The 13,744-nt window shown below is 36.2% G+C and overlaps 2 protein-coding genes across 2 annotated transcripts; both read left to right on the forward strand.

The window, feature by feature from the left end:
* Positions 1-441: 441 nt before the first annotated feature.
* Positions 442-8,580, forward strand: LOC107559451 (BTB/POZ domain-containing protein KCTD9). Its single transcript, XM_016243282.1, has 13 exons — positions 442-501; positions 588-664; positions 1,198-1,319; positions 1,530-1,573; positions 1,764-1,860; positions 2,619-2,677; positions 2,796-2,924; positions 3,231-3,298; positions 3,799-3,894; positions 3,982-4,131; positions 4,214-4,319; positions 6,656-6,789; positions 6,885-8,580. Exons 2-13 carry the CDS (start codon positions 617-619, stop codon positions 6,999-7,001), a joined length of 1,170 nt encoding a protein of 389 aa, XP_016098768.1. The 5' UTR covers positions 442-501; positions 588-616; the 3' UTR covers positions 7,002-8,580.
* Positions 8,581-10,999: 2,419 nt separating this feature from the next.
* On the forward strand, positions 11,000-12,754 carry LOC107559443 (BTB/POZ domain-containing protein KCTD9-like). Its single transcript, XM_016243272.1, has 2 exons — positions 11,000-11,132; positions 11,228-12,754. Exons 1-2 carry the CDS (start codon positions 11,022-11,024, stop codon positions 11,342-11,344), a joined length of 228 nt encoding a protein of 75 aa, XP_016098758.1. The 5' UTR covers positions 11,000-11,021; the 3' UTR covers positions 11,345-12,754.
* The last annotated feature ends 990 nt before the right edge of the window (positions 12,755-13,744 follow it).

Raw genomic sequence — 13,744 nt, forward strand, 5'->3', positions numbered from 1 at the left:
GAAAAAAAGGCTCAATATACATATGTCATTTGAAACCATCGAATAGTCTTGCATTTAATCCATTTGCAAAAAAGTACAATTATCTTTTGAATTTGATTTTTTTGTTGATTTGTTTTTACAGACTTTCTATGATATGTAACTGGCAGAATTAGAGATGTGGGACTGGTTTTGCAACACTACTTCGGCTTGACAGTTTGTTTGCACTACAGTCTGTCGTGCACAGCTGAAGCCGCAGTCCTATATAAGGCTTCATAATGAATGAGTAGCTTGACTTACAGCAGCCCGCACTCACTGAGGTAATCATTTCCCTTGCCTCAAAATTCCGTTCTCACCAGGCAAGTTTTTCATTAAAGAGTCCAACGCCACAAGTGTGTCCGATTGGTCCGAACCGCGGGCCCAGTCTATGAAACGCGTCCTGTGATTGGCCAATCCTCGAGGTCGGCAACAGTATCCGCGTTTTGATTGGACAGCCGCTTCGTCGTCTTGCTACAATGTAGCTAGGTTGGCTCTTCCTACTCCCTTTACGTAGGTATTAGTTTAACACATAGCTAATTTAGCGAGATATTAATTTATTAATATTTGTACAGTTGATACGTTTAATTAGTGTGAACAAAGCATGCGAAGGGTGACGCTTTTTGTCAACGGAACCTCCAGAAATGGCAAGGTGAGTGAACACACGCAGTGCAGGCTTAGCCTGCCCAACTCCAGTCAGTGTTGAGGGGACAGTGGTGTCCTGTGAATGCATGAAACCTTTCCATTACTCTATCTAAGATATAGACAACTATTAGATAGCGTGCCACTCTAAAAGATTAAGTTATCATGTTACTCCTGACGATATGTGTAAGGCCACATAAGAGCTCGCTTTACTGTTATTTTAACATTATTGTTTATTATACCGCGCAATTGCATTTTCTGTATTGCACTGACACTACCAACAGCAAATGTCAATATATATTTACTAAATTATTATAATATTATTTTTTAATTTTGATCTATGCATATTTGATATTGTTAAAATAGTATTATAAAATACAATTTATTAAATTCAGTAATAATAATAAAAAATATGAATTGCTTTATTCACTCCACACGTTATCCACGCAGACAGCTTGTAATAATTATTATAATAAAAATGAGTGTAATTATTGCAAGCATTGCAATTTTAATGGCTTCATCGTGCATTTGGTTCTGTTGCAGGTTGTAGCTGTTTATGGGACTCTGTCTGACCTTTTGACAGTCGCCAGCAATAAATTGGGAATCAGGGCTTGTAACCTATATAATGGGAAAGGTGGTCTCATAGATGACATTACCCTCATCAGGTGCGTTGCATTGGCATTTTTCAACTATTAATTGGTCATTTAGGAAAGACAATGTTGGGAACGTTATTGAAAAATACATTGCTTTTTTCAGTTTGACCTGCTTTGAGTTGAATGTTTACAGTGAGCCTTGTACTCGATTCTTGAGTGGGATAAGCAAATGAGAGGTAATATGCCGGATGAACTGACTGTTATTGTGTATATATTCCACAGAGATGATGATGTGCTGTACGTGTCAGAAGGAGACGCTTTCATCGGTGAGTCAACATCATTTTGTTTTCTGCTTTTTGCCACTTGAAACGCCAGGGTCAGGAGATTTCCAGGGAACACAAACAAATAACAAAGTGGCTTTTCTTAAAAGCATAAAAATAGATTTTCATTGTTCAGTGAAATCGGAAGTGTGCTTATAGTTCAGTGTGTAAAATGATGAATGTGTTTGTGTTTTAGACCCTCAGAGTGATGGGAAAACGTCAGATGACATCTCAGGATCGCACACCGATTGGCTGACGCTGAATATTGGTGGGCGGCTTTTTACAACCACTAGGTAAACATGCACCATGGGTTTGATGTCTTATTGGCTTAAAATCCAAGTTATCAAGTTCTAATCTTTTATTATAACTATTCTTAATAGATGTTTTTGTAAATGAAAATATAAGAGAGAGGAAATAAAGCAAAAGGCATGAAAGGCTGTGATTTGAAAATGGTTAAGGTGTTTTAGGCAAGAAAGAAACTGTCGTAACCATAGTCGTATTTGCAAAATCGGCGACAACAATACACCAAAAAAAAAAAAAATATATATATATAAGTTTGGCACAATAATATAGATTGAGCTTTATAATATAGAATTCTAACATTAATAACATATGCAGTCACAGGTGTGCATATGTCACCTTTTTTACGGCAGATAAATATGAATATGGCTCATCCAAAAAAAATGTTAAAGTGCAAACCCTATATCTTTAAAATACATAAAGTACAGTCTTGTTGTCTGCAGCAATTGTTGTTAGCTGAAAGTAAAACTATACATTTTTTTTTGTTAATTGAAATAAAATATAAATATTAAATGATTCAGACTTAAACACTTAACAAATAAACAAATTAATTAATAAAACAAAATTGCAAAAAAATAAGTTTAAGCACTGAAATGTAATTTTTTTTTTTAAATACTAAAAAAAAAAGAAAAGCTAATTCAAAATATGAATACTAAATAATACTAAAATAACACTAGTCTGCAGATGCTTAGGGGTGTGTCCTTGAGATGTCATTAATGAAGTCTGGTCTCTCTGTTTCCTCTTGTTTAAGGAGTACTCTTGTGAGTAAGGAGCCTGACAGCATGCTGGCACACATGTTTAGAGAGAAGGGTAAGATATAGGTCATGTTCACTCACTGACTGATTTAGGCATTGTTTGTTGTGCTAGTTCAGCAGGTTGTGAATCAGTGTGTAGCACAGTTCTATCAGAGTTCTTTCTTGATCTGCAGATGTATGGGGCAATAAGCAGGATGAACGAGGGGCTTACCTCATTGATCGCAGCCCAGAGTACTTTGAGCCCATCCTGAATTACCTGAGGCACGGCCAGATCATTGTCAATGAAGGAATAAACTTACTCGGTGAGTGACGTCTGAATGTTACTGAAGGCGTTCTCGGATGATACCTCCCATCTAGTTTATTAGATATACATTAGATATTAAAGTTAGTATGTTAGATATGCTGTACATTTGAGCCTGGGGTGTAGATTGATGCAGTAAGTTTAAACTTGGTAAATCACTGCAGTTCAAGGCACTTTTTTATGTGACAGCAATAGTAATATGATAAAAGGCACCTTTATTTATATATATATATAAAACGTATGAAAGTGTCCATGTTCCAAATCAGTTTCACTCTATAGTTATTGAAATGTTTTTTACGTTTTATAGGAGTACTGGAAGAAGCTCGATTCTTTGGAATAGAGCAAATGGCTGAACAGCTAGAAGTGGCCATTAAGGTAATAGAACAGAAGTGTTAAAGTGTTTATAAATAAAATGTAAATAAAAGTTTGGTGTCAGTCAGATTTTTAAGATATGCTCACCAAGGCTGCAATGTTTTGATCAAAAACACAGTAAAAAACAGTAATATTGTGAAATATAATTACCATTCAAAATAACTGTTTTCTATTTTAATATATTTAACATATTTTTTATGATCGCAAAGCTGAATTTTCAGCATCATTATTCCAGTCTTCACTAGCTACAGTATGTTTCCATTACCCTGTTTTTATGCGCATTTTGAAGTAACGCATCAGAAACGAGTAATGGATACGCCAAATTTAGAGAAAAAAAATCCCTTAATTCGCAAAAAAGTTTTTATGCTTGCTTGGTGTTTTTTTTTTAAATAAAAAACAACAATATTATTTCAACAATAAAATATCTTAATGATCCCAAGCTTTTGAAAGGTTCTGTATATGCATATATTTATGTACATATATATGTTTTCCATGACATGCAGAATTCTCATCCACCTGAAGACCACTCTCCACTCTCACGGAAGGAATTTGTTCGGTTTCTGCTGGCTACGCCAACCAAATCAGAGCTACGCTGTCAGGTAGAAGACATTTGTAATTCTTCAGACGTGTGTTGTAGTCAGTTTGATGTTGGCATTAAGGTGTCTTTTTTCCTCTTTCCCTCTCAGGGTCTTAATTTCAGTGGAGCGGACCTTTCTCGGCTGGATTTGCGCTATATCAATTTTAAGATGGCAAATCTGAGTCGCTGCAATCTCACCTATGCAAACCTGTGCTGCTCAAACCTGGAGAGAGCGGACTTATCTGGAGCCAACCTGGATGTGAGCTGACCAAAACTTTTTTTAATCTCTTTTTCTGGTTTTAATACTTTTGAACTGATATAAAGCCTTGCTTGTTCTCCAGGGTGCTAATCTTCAGGGCGTGAAGATGCTCTGCTCTAATGCAGAGGGAGCATCACTTAAAGGATGTAACTTTGAGGATCCCTCTGGGCTAAAGGCCAATCTAGAGGGTAAAACTGCACACAGAAGCCATTGTTTAGCTTTAGAAATAAAATGACATACATTAGTCATTGCTAGCATTGTCAAAAGTACCATGTCGATACTTACATTTTTAAAACTTCGCAATACCAGCCTTCCTGCAATACTGGTTGTACCAAGTACAGCGTTGATCTGGTAGCAGCTAAGCTGTCTGTGAAGAGCATCAACAGTTTCTATTTACAACAAGTCTTTACAACTTTGATGTCAAGATCAGTTTATTTCTATAGCACATTTAAAATCAGCTAGTTTATACCAAAGTGCTGTACATATACAAATAGAGTAAATATACAGATTAAGAGAATAATAGAAAAGACACAAAAACACATTAAAATATACATACATTTGATCCAAAAGCCAAGGAGTACAGATAAGTCTTCAGGCGGGATTTAAAAACGGGAAGGGAAGGCGCAAATCTAATGTCCAGAGGCATGCTGTTCCATAGTCTAGGACCGCGACAGAAAAAGCCTGATCTCCCTTCGATTTCAAGCGAGATCGAGGTATAAGCAAGAAAAGTTTATCTGAGGATCTGAGAGAGTGCGAGGATTGCTGATAGCTGAGAAGTTCATACAAGTATGATGGGGCTAGACCATTTATACCATTTATTGCTTTATAAAATGGATCCTATGCTGCACCGGTAACCAATGAAGAGATGCTAAGACTGGAGAAGTGCTTTCTCTCCTCTTAGTACCCGTCAGCAGCCTTCCGGCTGCGTTCTGGACCAACTGCAAACGATTCAGCGATGACTGATTGAAACCCATATAAAGCGCATTGCAATAATCAAGTCTGGAAGTGATGAAGGCATGAGTAACTATCTCCAAATCCTTAAACGAGAGCATAGATTTTAATTTGGCTATTTGCCTTAGTTGAAAGAAGCTGCTCTTCACCACAGCACTTATCTGTTTTTCAAAGTTCAGATCAGTGTCAAAAATCACACCTAAGTTTTTAGCAAAAGGATGAATATTTGATGACCAAGAATCTAAATTATTAGTGATATCAGAGACAGCACCTGGGGGTCCAAAGACAACAATCTCAGTTTTGCTCTTATTTAATTGGAGAAAGTTTCTACCAGTCCAACATTTAATATCTTCAAAGCAATTTAAAAGGTCAGAATAAGAGTGATCAGAGCTAAGAGGAATATAGATCTGAGTATCGTCAGCATAACAATGGTATAAAATATTATATTTCCACATGATCGAACCCAAGGGGAGCATATACAAACAAAATAAAATAGGCCCTAAGAGGGACCCCTGAGGTACCCCACAGATAAGCGGTGCAGAAGGAGAGGAAGAGTTTCCAATCATCACCTTAACTGATCTATCAGAGAGGTATGATGAAAACTAATCCAGTGCCGTGCCCCTAATGCCAACTTCATCCCTTGGACTTGCAACTTGAGTAATGTAGCCAATCACAGACATGTTTGTTGAGCGAGTGAATGCAATGGCCAGTCAGAGGCATTTAAGTCAGTATCCACTCAATACACCAGATATTTTCAGTAAGAGCTCTGCATGCCTGCCTCAGGAAGAAAAAACACCATTAATTTTCTCCATAGAGAAATGGATTTTTAATGAAATTGGATAAACCATTAACGACAGACCTACTGTGAGCTCCGAGGTTGTTAATCGAAGGTACATGCTTTTGATGTTTTCAATCATCATGAACTACATCAAAAACTACACGATCATGATTTTGTAAAGAAGAGTTCACCAATCAGAGAGTCGCAGCGAGCAAAACAAGCAAAACAATAATCATAATTTGAATAATAAATAATCATAACCCAATCTTAATTTGAATAAAAGTTGTATTTTTCATGCTGTTAAGCACCCGCTGTAAAGCTTCAGGAGTGTTGGCCATTTAAAAATGCGGGACTGAATCTGAAATTGTGATGTTTGACATAGTTTGTCAAAATAGATCCGTGCATTAAATCTTGCAGTGCAGCAAATGCCTGCCACTTTCTTTGTTGTTTTATTACTTTAATTTGATCTTTTTAATGCAATGTCTACATAATTGAACAATATTTGAAGGCTACATGCTAATGGAACATATTATGTACTTATATTTATATAATTAACTTTTTTATTTTTTTTATTTCCAAATAGTTAAATTAAAAAATAATAAAATAGTTGTTTTCTATGGTATCGAAATTAGAATAGAGAGCTGTGGAATTTTACTGGTATTTGTACCGACTACTGACATTTTGGTATTGTGACAACGCTAGTCATTGCTAATGAAAATGATGCCACATTAATGTTGCATTATCATGTTTTTTGTTTTACAGTTGGTTAATTAGTGTATTCTCTGTGTGCTTTAGGGGCTAATCTGAAAGGAGTTGACATGGAGGGCAGTCAGATGACTGGCATAAACCTGCGTGTGGCGACGCTGAAGAATGCTAAGCTGAAGAACTGTAACCTGCGTGGTGCTACATTAGCCGGCACAGATCTTGAAGTGAGACAACGGTGTTGATTTTGTGGCATCTAGCCACATTCCTGATATTATAACCCTGAAAAAAATGACAAATGTTTTCTTTCATGTATGTGCAGAACTGCGATCTCTCAGGCTGCGATCTACAGGAAGCCAACCTGCGTGGTTCAAATGTGAAAGGAGCCATCTTTGAGGAGATGCTGACTCCACTGCACATGTCCCAAAGTGTGAGATAACCAATTACATCTCTCCCTGCCCGGCAACCTCACCACTCACCAGCCAGCTATTCACAGCTCTCCCTTACCCCGACCCCCCCTTTTCGTTTCACGCTCCTGTGAAACCGTATGCAATACTAGCACTTGGTTTGCCCACCCCTTCTCTTTGAGCTTTACTCTCATGCACTAGTGCACATCCAGGGTCTGTAGTCGTGGCCAAAAATAGCGAAAGCTTAGTGTAGAGAATCCAAATATTGGAAAATGCCATTTGTCAAACCAAACTTGTTGCTTTTGGTTTTATTTATGCTTTGAGTTGAACTTTTGTTCGATTTTACCGAATGTATACGGTTCATGTTGTGTCTGTCTCAAATAATGAAGTCGACATTTCAGTCAATCAAATATTTCAACCAAATATATCTGTAGTATTTTAGATGTATCAATCAATTGTAGGCGGTTTATGATAAGGCTTATTGTTGCACAGCTTACTACAGGTAAAACAAACTCATAAATAGTAGCTTTTTATATATAAAATATGGAAAACACCTTAAACATATCGTATAACTGACTGGTCTGGTTTCAAATATGCAACATAAGCATATAGCTCTTACATATTCTGTGTTCACATTTACATGTAAACCAAACTAATTGTTTGTTTTGATTTCTGATTTGTCGTTTGATCTACCTCCCTTACAACCCGTTCTAGTTTTAAGTCATTTTTAGTTTTTGAAACCATGAAGTCATGCAAAGATTTCAACCAAATGCAAACCACGTTTTACTGCATTTTTGCAACACCTATTAATTCTTTAATAACACTTAGCCATAGGTTAATATGCACAATAATTAACCAGTGGTGCCAATATGCTGGTTTATAATATCACTATATTGTATGTGTAAATGTTTCACTTTTGAGATGTCTTATTTTCCCAATTTTTTAATCGTTTAATTGATGAAGTGAAATGTTGAAGTGACCAACCCACACCAAAAATAGTTTGTGATGTTTCTCGTGTCACTATCAAATCCAGTGCTTCCTTATCTATATGTCTGTCATGATATTATGTTTGTTCATCAATATCGTTCCACGTTTTGTTAACATTTTGAACGTATAAAGCACTAAATTAGGACTTGAATTGTGCATTCATATCCAAAAATTGTGTGTGTAAGACTGACAAAGTAGCACATTTATGAAATGCAACTTAGGTCTAAGTGCTGCTAAATTATTGCATTATAATATCAGCTGACCTGGATTATTTGCTGCATGGTTAAAAAAAAATATCAAAAACTAACCATCTCAGTCAGAGATTTCTGACAGTGGCTCAGAGATATTTGTTATACAACATGCTGTTATTTTTCATTTACAAATGTTATTGTAGGTACTCTATCGATCCTGTTCAATGAAGGCAATCAAAATAGACTTTTGCACTTAAAGTGTGATTCTCTATGTATATCAGACCCTCGTGGAAAGGGTGCTAGCTATTTATTTATGTATCAGGCTGTATTTATGTAAGTGGTGGAGGGGATGATCTACCTATTCTCTCTTTACCAAACTTTGTTGCACTCTATTACGGAAGTGTGTTTCCATAAATAGACTGTTATAATCAAACTCCTGTCTGTCTTTATTTATTCTTTTGGATATGTATCATATCAGAATGATGTCTGAAGGATCATGTGACACAATCTAGAGGGTAAAACTGCACACAGAAGCCATTGTTTAGCTTTAGAAATAAAATGACATACATTAGTCATTGCTAGCATTGTCAAAAGTACCATGTCGATACTTACATTTTTAAAACTTCGCAATACCAGCCTTCCTGCAATACTGGTTGTACCAAGTACAGCGTTGATCTGGTAGCAGCTAAGCTGTCTGTGAAGAGCATCAACAGTTTCTATTTACAACAAGTCTTTACAACTTTGATGTCAAGATCAGTTTATTTCTATAGCACATTTAAAATCAGCTAGTTTATACCAAAGTGCTGTACATATACAAATAGAGTAAATATACAGATTAAGAGAATAATAGAAAAGACACAAAAACACATTAAAATATACATACATTTGATCCAAAAGCCAAGGAGTACAGATAAGTCTTCAGGCGGGATTTAAAAACGGGAAGGGAAGGCGCAAATCTAATGTCCAGAGGCATGCTGTTCCATAGTCTAGGACCGCGACAGAAAAAGCCTGATCTCCCTTCGATTTCAAGCGAGATCGAGGTATAAGCAAGAAAAGTTTATCTGAGGATCTGAGAGAGTGCGAGGATTGCTGATAGCTGAGAAGTTCATACAAGTATGATGGGGCTAGACCATTTATACCATTTATTGCTTTATAAAATGGATCCTATGCTGCACCGGTAACCAATGAAGAGATGCTAAGACTGGAGAAGTGCTTTCTCTCCTCTTAGTACCCGTCAGCAGCCTTCCGGCTGCGTTCTGGACCAACTGCAAACGATTCAGCGATGACTGATTGAAACCCATATAAAGCGCATTGCAATAATCAAGTCTGGAAGTGATGAAGGCATGAGTAACTATCTCCAAATCCTTAAACGAGAGCATAGATTTTAATTTGGCTATTTGCCTTAGTTGAAAGAAGCTGCTCTTCACCACAGCACTTATCTGTTTTTCAAAGTTCAGATCAGTGTCAAAAATCACACCTAAGTTTTTAGCAAAAGGATGAATATTTGATGACCAAGAATCTAAATTATTAGTGATATCAGAGACAGCACCTGGGGGTCCAAAGACAACAATCTCAGTTTTGCTCTTATTTAATTGGAGAAAGTTTCTACCAGTCCAACATTTAATATCTTCAAAGCAATTTAAAAGGTCAGAATAAGAGTGATCAGAGCTAAGAGGAATATAGATCTGAGTATCGTCAGCATAACAATGGTATAAAATATTATATTTCCACATGATCGAACCCAAGGGGAGCATATACAAACAAAATAAAATAGGCCCTAAGAGGGACCCCTGAGGTACCCCACAGATAAGCGGTGCAGAAGGAGAGGAAGAGTTTCCAATCATCACCTTAACTGATCTATCAGAGAGGTATGATGAAAACTAATCCAGTGCCGTGCCCCTAATGCCAACTTCATCCCTTGGACTTGCAACTTGAGTAATGTAGCCAATCACAGACATGTTTGTTGAGCGAGTGAATGCAATGGCCAGTCAGAGGCATTTAAGTCAGTATCCACTCAATACACCAGATATTTTCAGTAAGAGCTCTGCATGCCTGCCTCAGGAAGAAAAAACACCATTAATTTTCTCCATAGAGAAATGGATTTTTAATGAAATTGGATAAACCATTAACGACAGACCTACTGTGAGCTCCGAGGTTGTTAATCGAAGGTACATGCTTTTGATGTTTTCAATCATCATGAACTACATCAAAAACTACACGATCATGATTTTGTAAAGAAGAGTTCACCAATCAGAGAGTCGCAGCGAGCAAAACAAGCAAAACAATAATCATAATTTGAATAATAAATAATCATAACCCAATCTTAATTTGAATAAAAGTTGTATTTTTCATGCTGTTAAGCACCCGCTGTAAAGCTTCAGGAGTGTTGGCCATTTAAAAATGCGGGACTGAATCTGAAATTGTGATGTTTGACATAGTTTGTCAAAATAGATCCGTGCATTAAATCTTGCAGTGCAGCAAATGCCTGCCACTTTCTTTGTTGTTTTATTACTTTAATTTGATCTTTTTAATGCAATGTCTACATAATTGAACAATATTTGAAGGCTACATGCTAATGGAACATATTATGTACTTATATTTATATAATTAACTTTTTTATTTTTTTTATTTCCAAATAGTTAAATTTTAAAATAATAAAATAGTTGTTTTCTATGGTATCGAAATTAGAATAGAGAGCTGTGAAATTTTACTGGTATTTGTACCGACTACTGACATTTTGGTATTGTGACAACGCTAGTCATTGCTAATGAAAATGATGCCACATTAATGTTGCATTATCATGTTTTTTGTTTTGCAGTTGGTTAATTAGTGTATTCTCTGTGTGCTTTAGGGGCTAATCTGAAAGGAGTTGACATGGAGGGCAGTCAGATGACTGGCATAAACCTGCGTGTGGCGACGCTGAAGAATGCTAAGCTGAAGAACTGTAACCTGCGTGGTGCTACATTAGCCGGCACAGATCTTGAAGTGAGACAACGGTGTTGATTTTGTGGCATCTAGCCACATTCCTGATATTATAACCCTGAAAAAAATGACAAATGTTTTCTTTCATGTATGTGCAGAACTGCGATCTCTCAGGCTGCGATCTACAGGAAGCCAACCTGCGTGGTTCAAATGTGAAAGGAGCCATCTTTGAGGAGATGCTGACTCCACTGCACATGTCCCAAAGTGTGAGATAACCAATTACATCTCTCCCTGCCCGGCAACCTCACCACTCACCAGCCAGCTATTCACAGCTCTCCCTTACCCCGACCCCCCCTTTTCGTTTCACGCTCCTGTGAAACCGTATGCAATACTAGCACTTGGTTTGCCCACCCCTTCTCTTTGAGCTTTACTCTCATGCACTAGTGCACATCCAGGGTCTGTAGTCGTGGCCAAAAATAGCGAAAGCTTAGTGTAGAGAATCCAAATATTGGAAAATGCCGTTTGTCAAACCAAACTTGTTGCTTTTGGTTTTATTTATGCTTTGAGTTGAACTTTTGTTCGATTTTACCGAATGTATACGGTTCATGTTGTGTCTGTCTCAAATAATGAAGTCGACATTTCAGTCAATCAAATATTTCAACCAAATATATCTGTAGTATTTTAGATGTATCAATCAATTGTAGGCGGTTTATGATAAGGCTTATTGTTGCACAGCTTACTACAGGTAAAACAAACTCATAAATAGTAGCTTTTTATATATAAAATATGGAAAACACCTTAAACATATCGTATAACTGACTGGTCTGGTTTCAAATATGCAACATAAGCATATAGCTCTTACATATTCTGTGTTCACATTTACATGTAAACCAAACTAATTGTTTGTTTTGATTTCTGATTTGTCGTTTGATCTACCTCCCTTACAACCCGTTCTAGTTTTAAGTCATTTTTAGTTTTTGAAACCATGAAGTCATGCAAAGATTTCAACCAAATGCAAACCACGTTTTACTGCATTTTTGCAACACCTATTAATTCTTTAATAACACTTAGCCATAGGTTAATATGCACAATAATTAACCAGTGGTGCCAATATGCTGGTTTATAATATCACTATATTGTATGTGTAAATGTTTCACTTTTGAGATGTCTTATTTTCCCAATTTTTTAATCGTTTAATTGATGAAGTGAAATGTTGAAGTGACCAACCCACACCAAAAATAGTTTGTGATGTTTCTCGTGTCACTATCAAATCCAGTGCTTCCTTATCTATATGTCTGTCATGATATTATGTTTGTTCATCAATATCGTTCCACGTTTTGTTAACATTTTGAACGTATAAAGCACTAAATTAGGACTTGAATTGTGCATTCATATCCAAAAATTGTGTGTGTAAGACTGACAAAGTAGCACATTTATGAAATGCAACTTCGGTATTGTGCTGCTCAACTATTGCATTATAATATCACTTTACCTGGATTATTTGCTGCATGGTTAAAAAAATGAAACCTAACCATCTCGCTCAGAGATTTCTGACAGTAGCTCAGAGTTATTTGTTATACAACATGCTGTTATTTTTCATTTACAAATGTTATTGTAGGTACTCTATCGATCCTGTTCAATGAAGGCAATCAAAATAGACTTTTGCACTTAAAGTGTGATTCTCTATGTATATCAGACCCTCGGTGCTAGCGTGCTAGCTATTTATTTATGTATCAGGCTGTATTTATGTAAGTGGTGGAGGGGATGATCTACCTATTCTCAAACTTTGTTACTTTGTTGCACTCTATTACGGAAGTGTGTTTCCATAAATAGACTGTTATAATCAAACTCCTGTCTGTCTTTATTTATTCTTTTGGATATGTATCATATCAGAATGATGTCTGAAGGATCATGTGACACTGAAGACTGCATATGTGTGTGTGTGTGTGTGTGTATGTATATATATATATATATATATATAAAAAAACATTTAGTATTATGTTGAAACCAGCTGAGTAGAATTTTTTTAGGTTTCAGAAGAACAGCATTTATCTGAAATGTAACATTATAAATGTCTTTATCATCACTTTTGATCAATTTAAAGCATCCTTGCTAAATAAAAGTATTAATTTCTATTATTAATAAATGCTGATGCTAATTAGCTGATCTTTGGATCTTTCTATTCATCAAATAATCCTGAAAAAATGTACTCAACTGTTTTAAATATTATTATTAATAATCAGAAATGTTTCTTGAGCAGCAAATCAGAATATTAGAATGATTTCTGAAGGATCAAGTGACACTGAAGAGTGAAGACTGGAGTAATGATGCTGAAAGTGCAGTTTTGATCACAGGAATAAATTACATTTTAATATATATTCAAACTGAAAGCTTAAAGAATATATTAATATATATTTTAAATAGTAAAAATATTTCACAATATTACTGCTTTTGCTGTATTTTGGATCAAATAAATGCAGGCTTGGTGCACAGAAGAGACTTCTTTTTTTTTTTTAAAACATTAAAAATCTTACTGTTCAAAAACTTGACTGGTAGTGTATGTATACACACACACACACACACACACACACCCACACACACACCCACCCACACCCACACACACACATCCCCACCCAGCCACCCCCACACACACACCCCCACACACACCCATCCAG

This window comes from Sinocyclocheilus grahami, unplaced genomic scaffold (assembly GCF_001515645.1).
Source record: "Sinocyclocheilus grahami isolate Dianchi unplaced genomic scaffold, SAMN03320097.WGS_v1.1 scaffold686.1, whole genome shotgun sequence".
In the NCBI taxonomy this organism is placed as follows: Eukaryota; Metazoa; Chordata; class Actinopteri; order Cypriniformes; family Cyprinidae; genus Sinocyclocheilus; species Sinocyclocheilus grahami.

Excerpts from the sequence above, each read along its gene's own strand:
- LOC107559451 (XM_016243282.1), top strand. The coding sequence starts at position 617 with ATGCGAAGGGTGACGCTTTTTGTCAACGGAACCTCCAGAAATGGCAAG. Across the intron at positions 1,320-1,529 it reads GATGACATTACCCTCATCAG|AGATGATGATGTGCTGTACG; the intron begins GTGCGTTGCATT and ends TATATTCCACAG. Across the intron at positions 1,861-2,618 it reads CGGCTTTTTACAACCACTAG|GAGTACTCTTGTGAGTAAGG; the intron begins GTAAACATGCAC and ends CTCTTGTTTAAG.
- LOC107559443 (XM_016243272.1), top strand. The coding sequence starts at position 11,022 with ATGGAGGGCAGTCAGATGACTGGCATAAACCTGCGTGTGGCGACGCTG. Across the intron at positions 11,133-11,227 it reads TAGCCGGCACAGATCTTGAA|AACTGCGATCTCTCAGGCTG; the intron begins GTGAGACAACGG and ends ATGTATGTGCAG.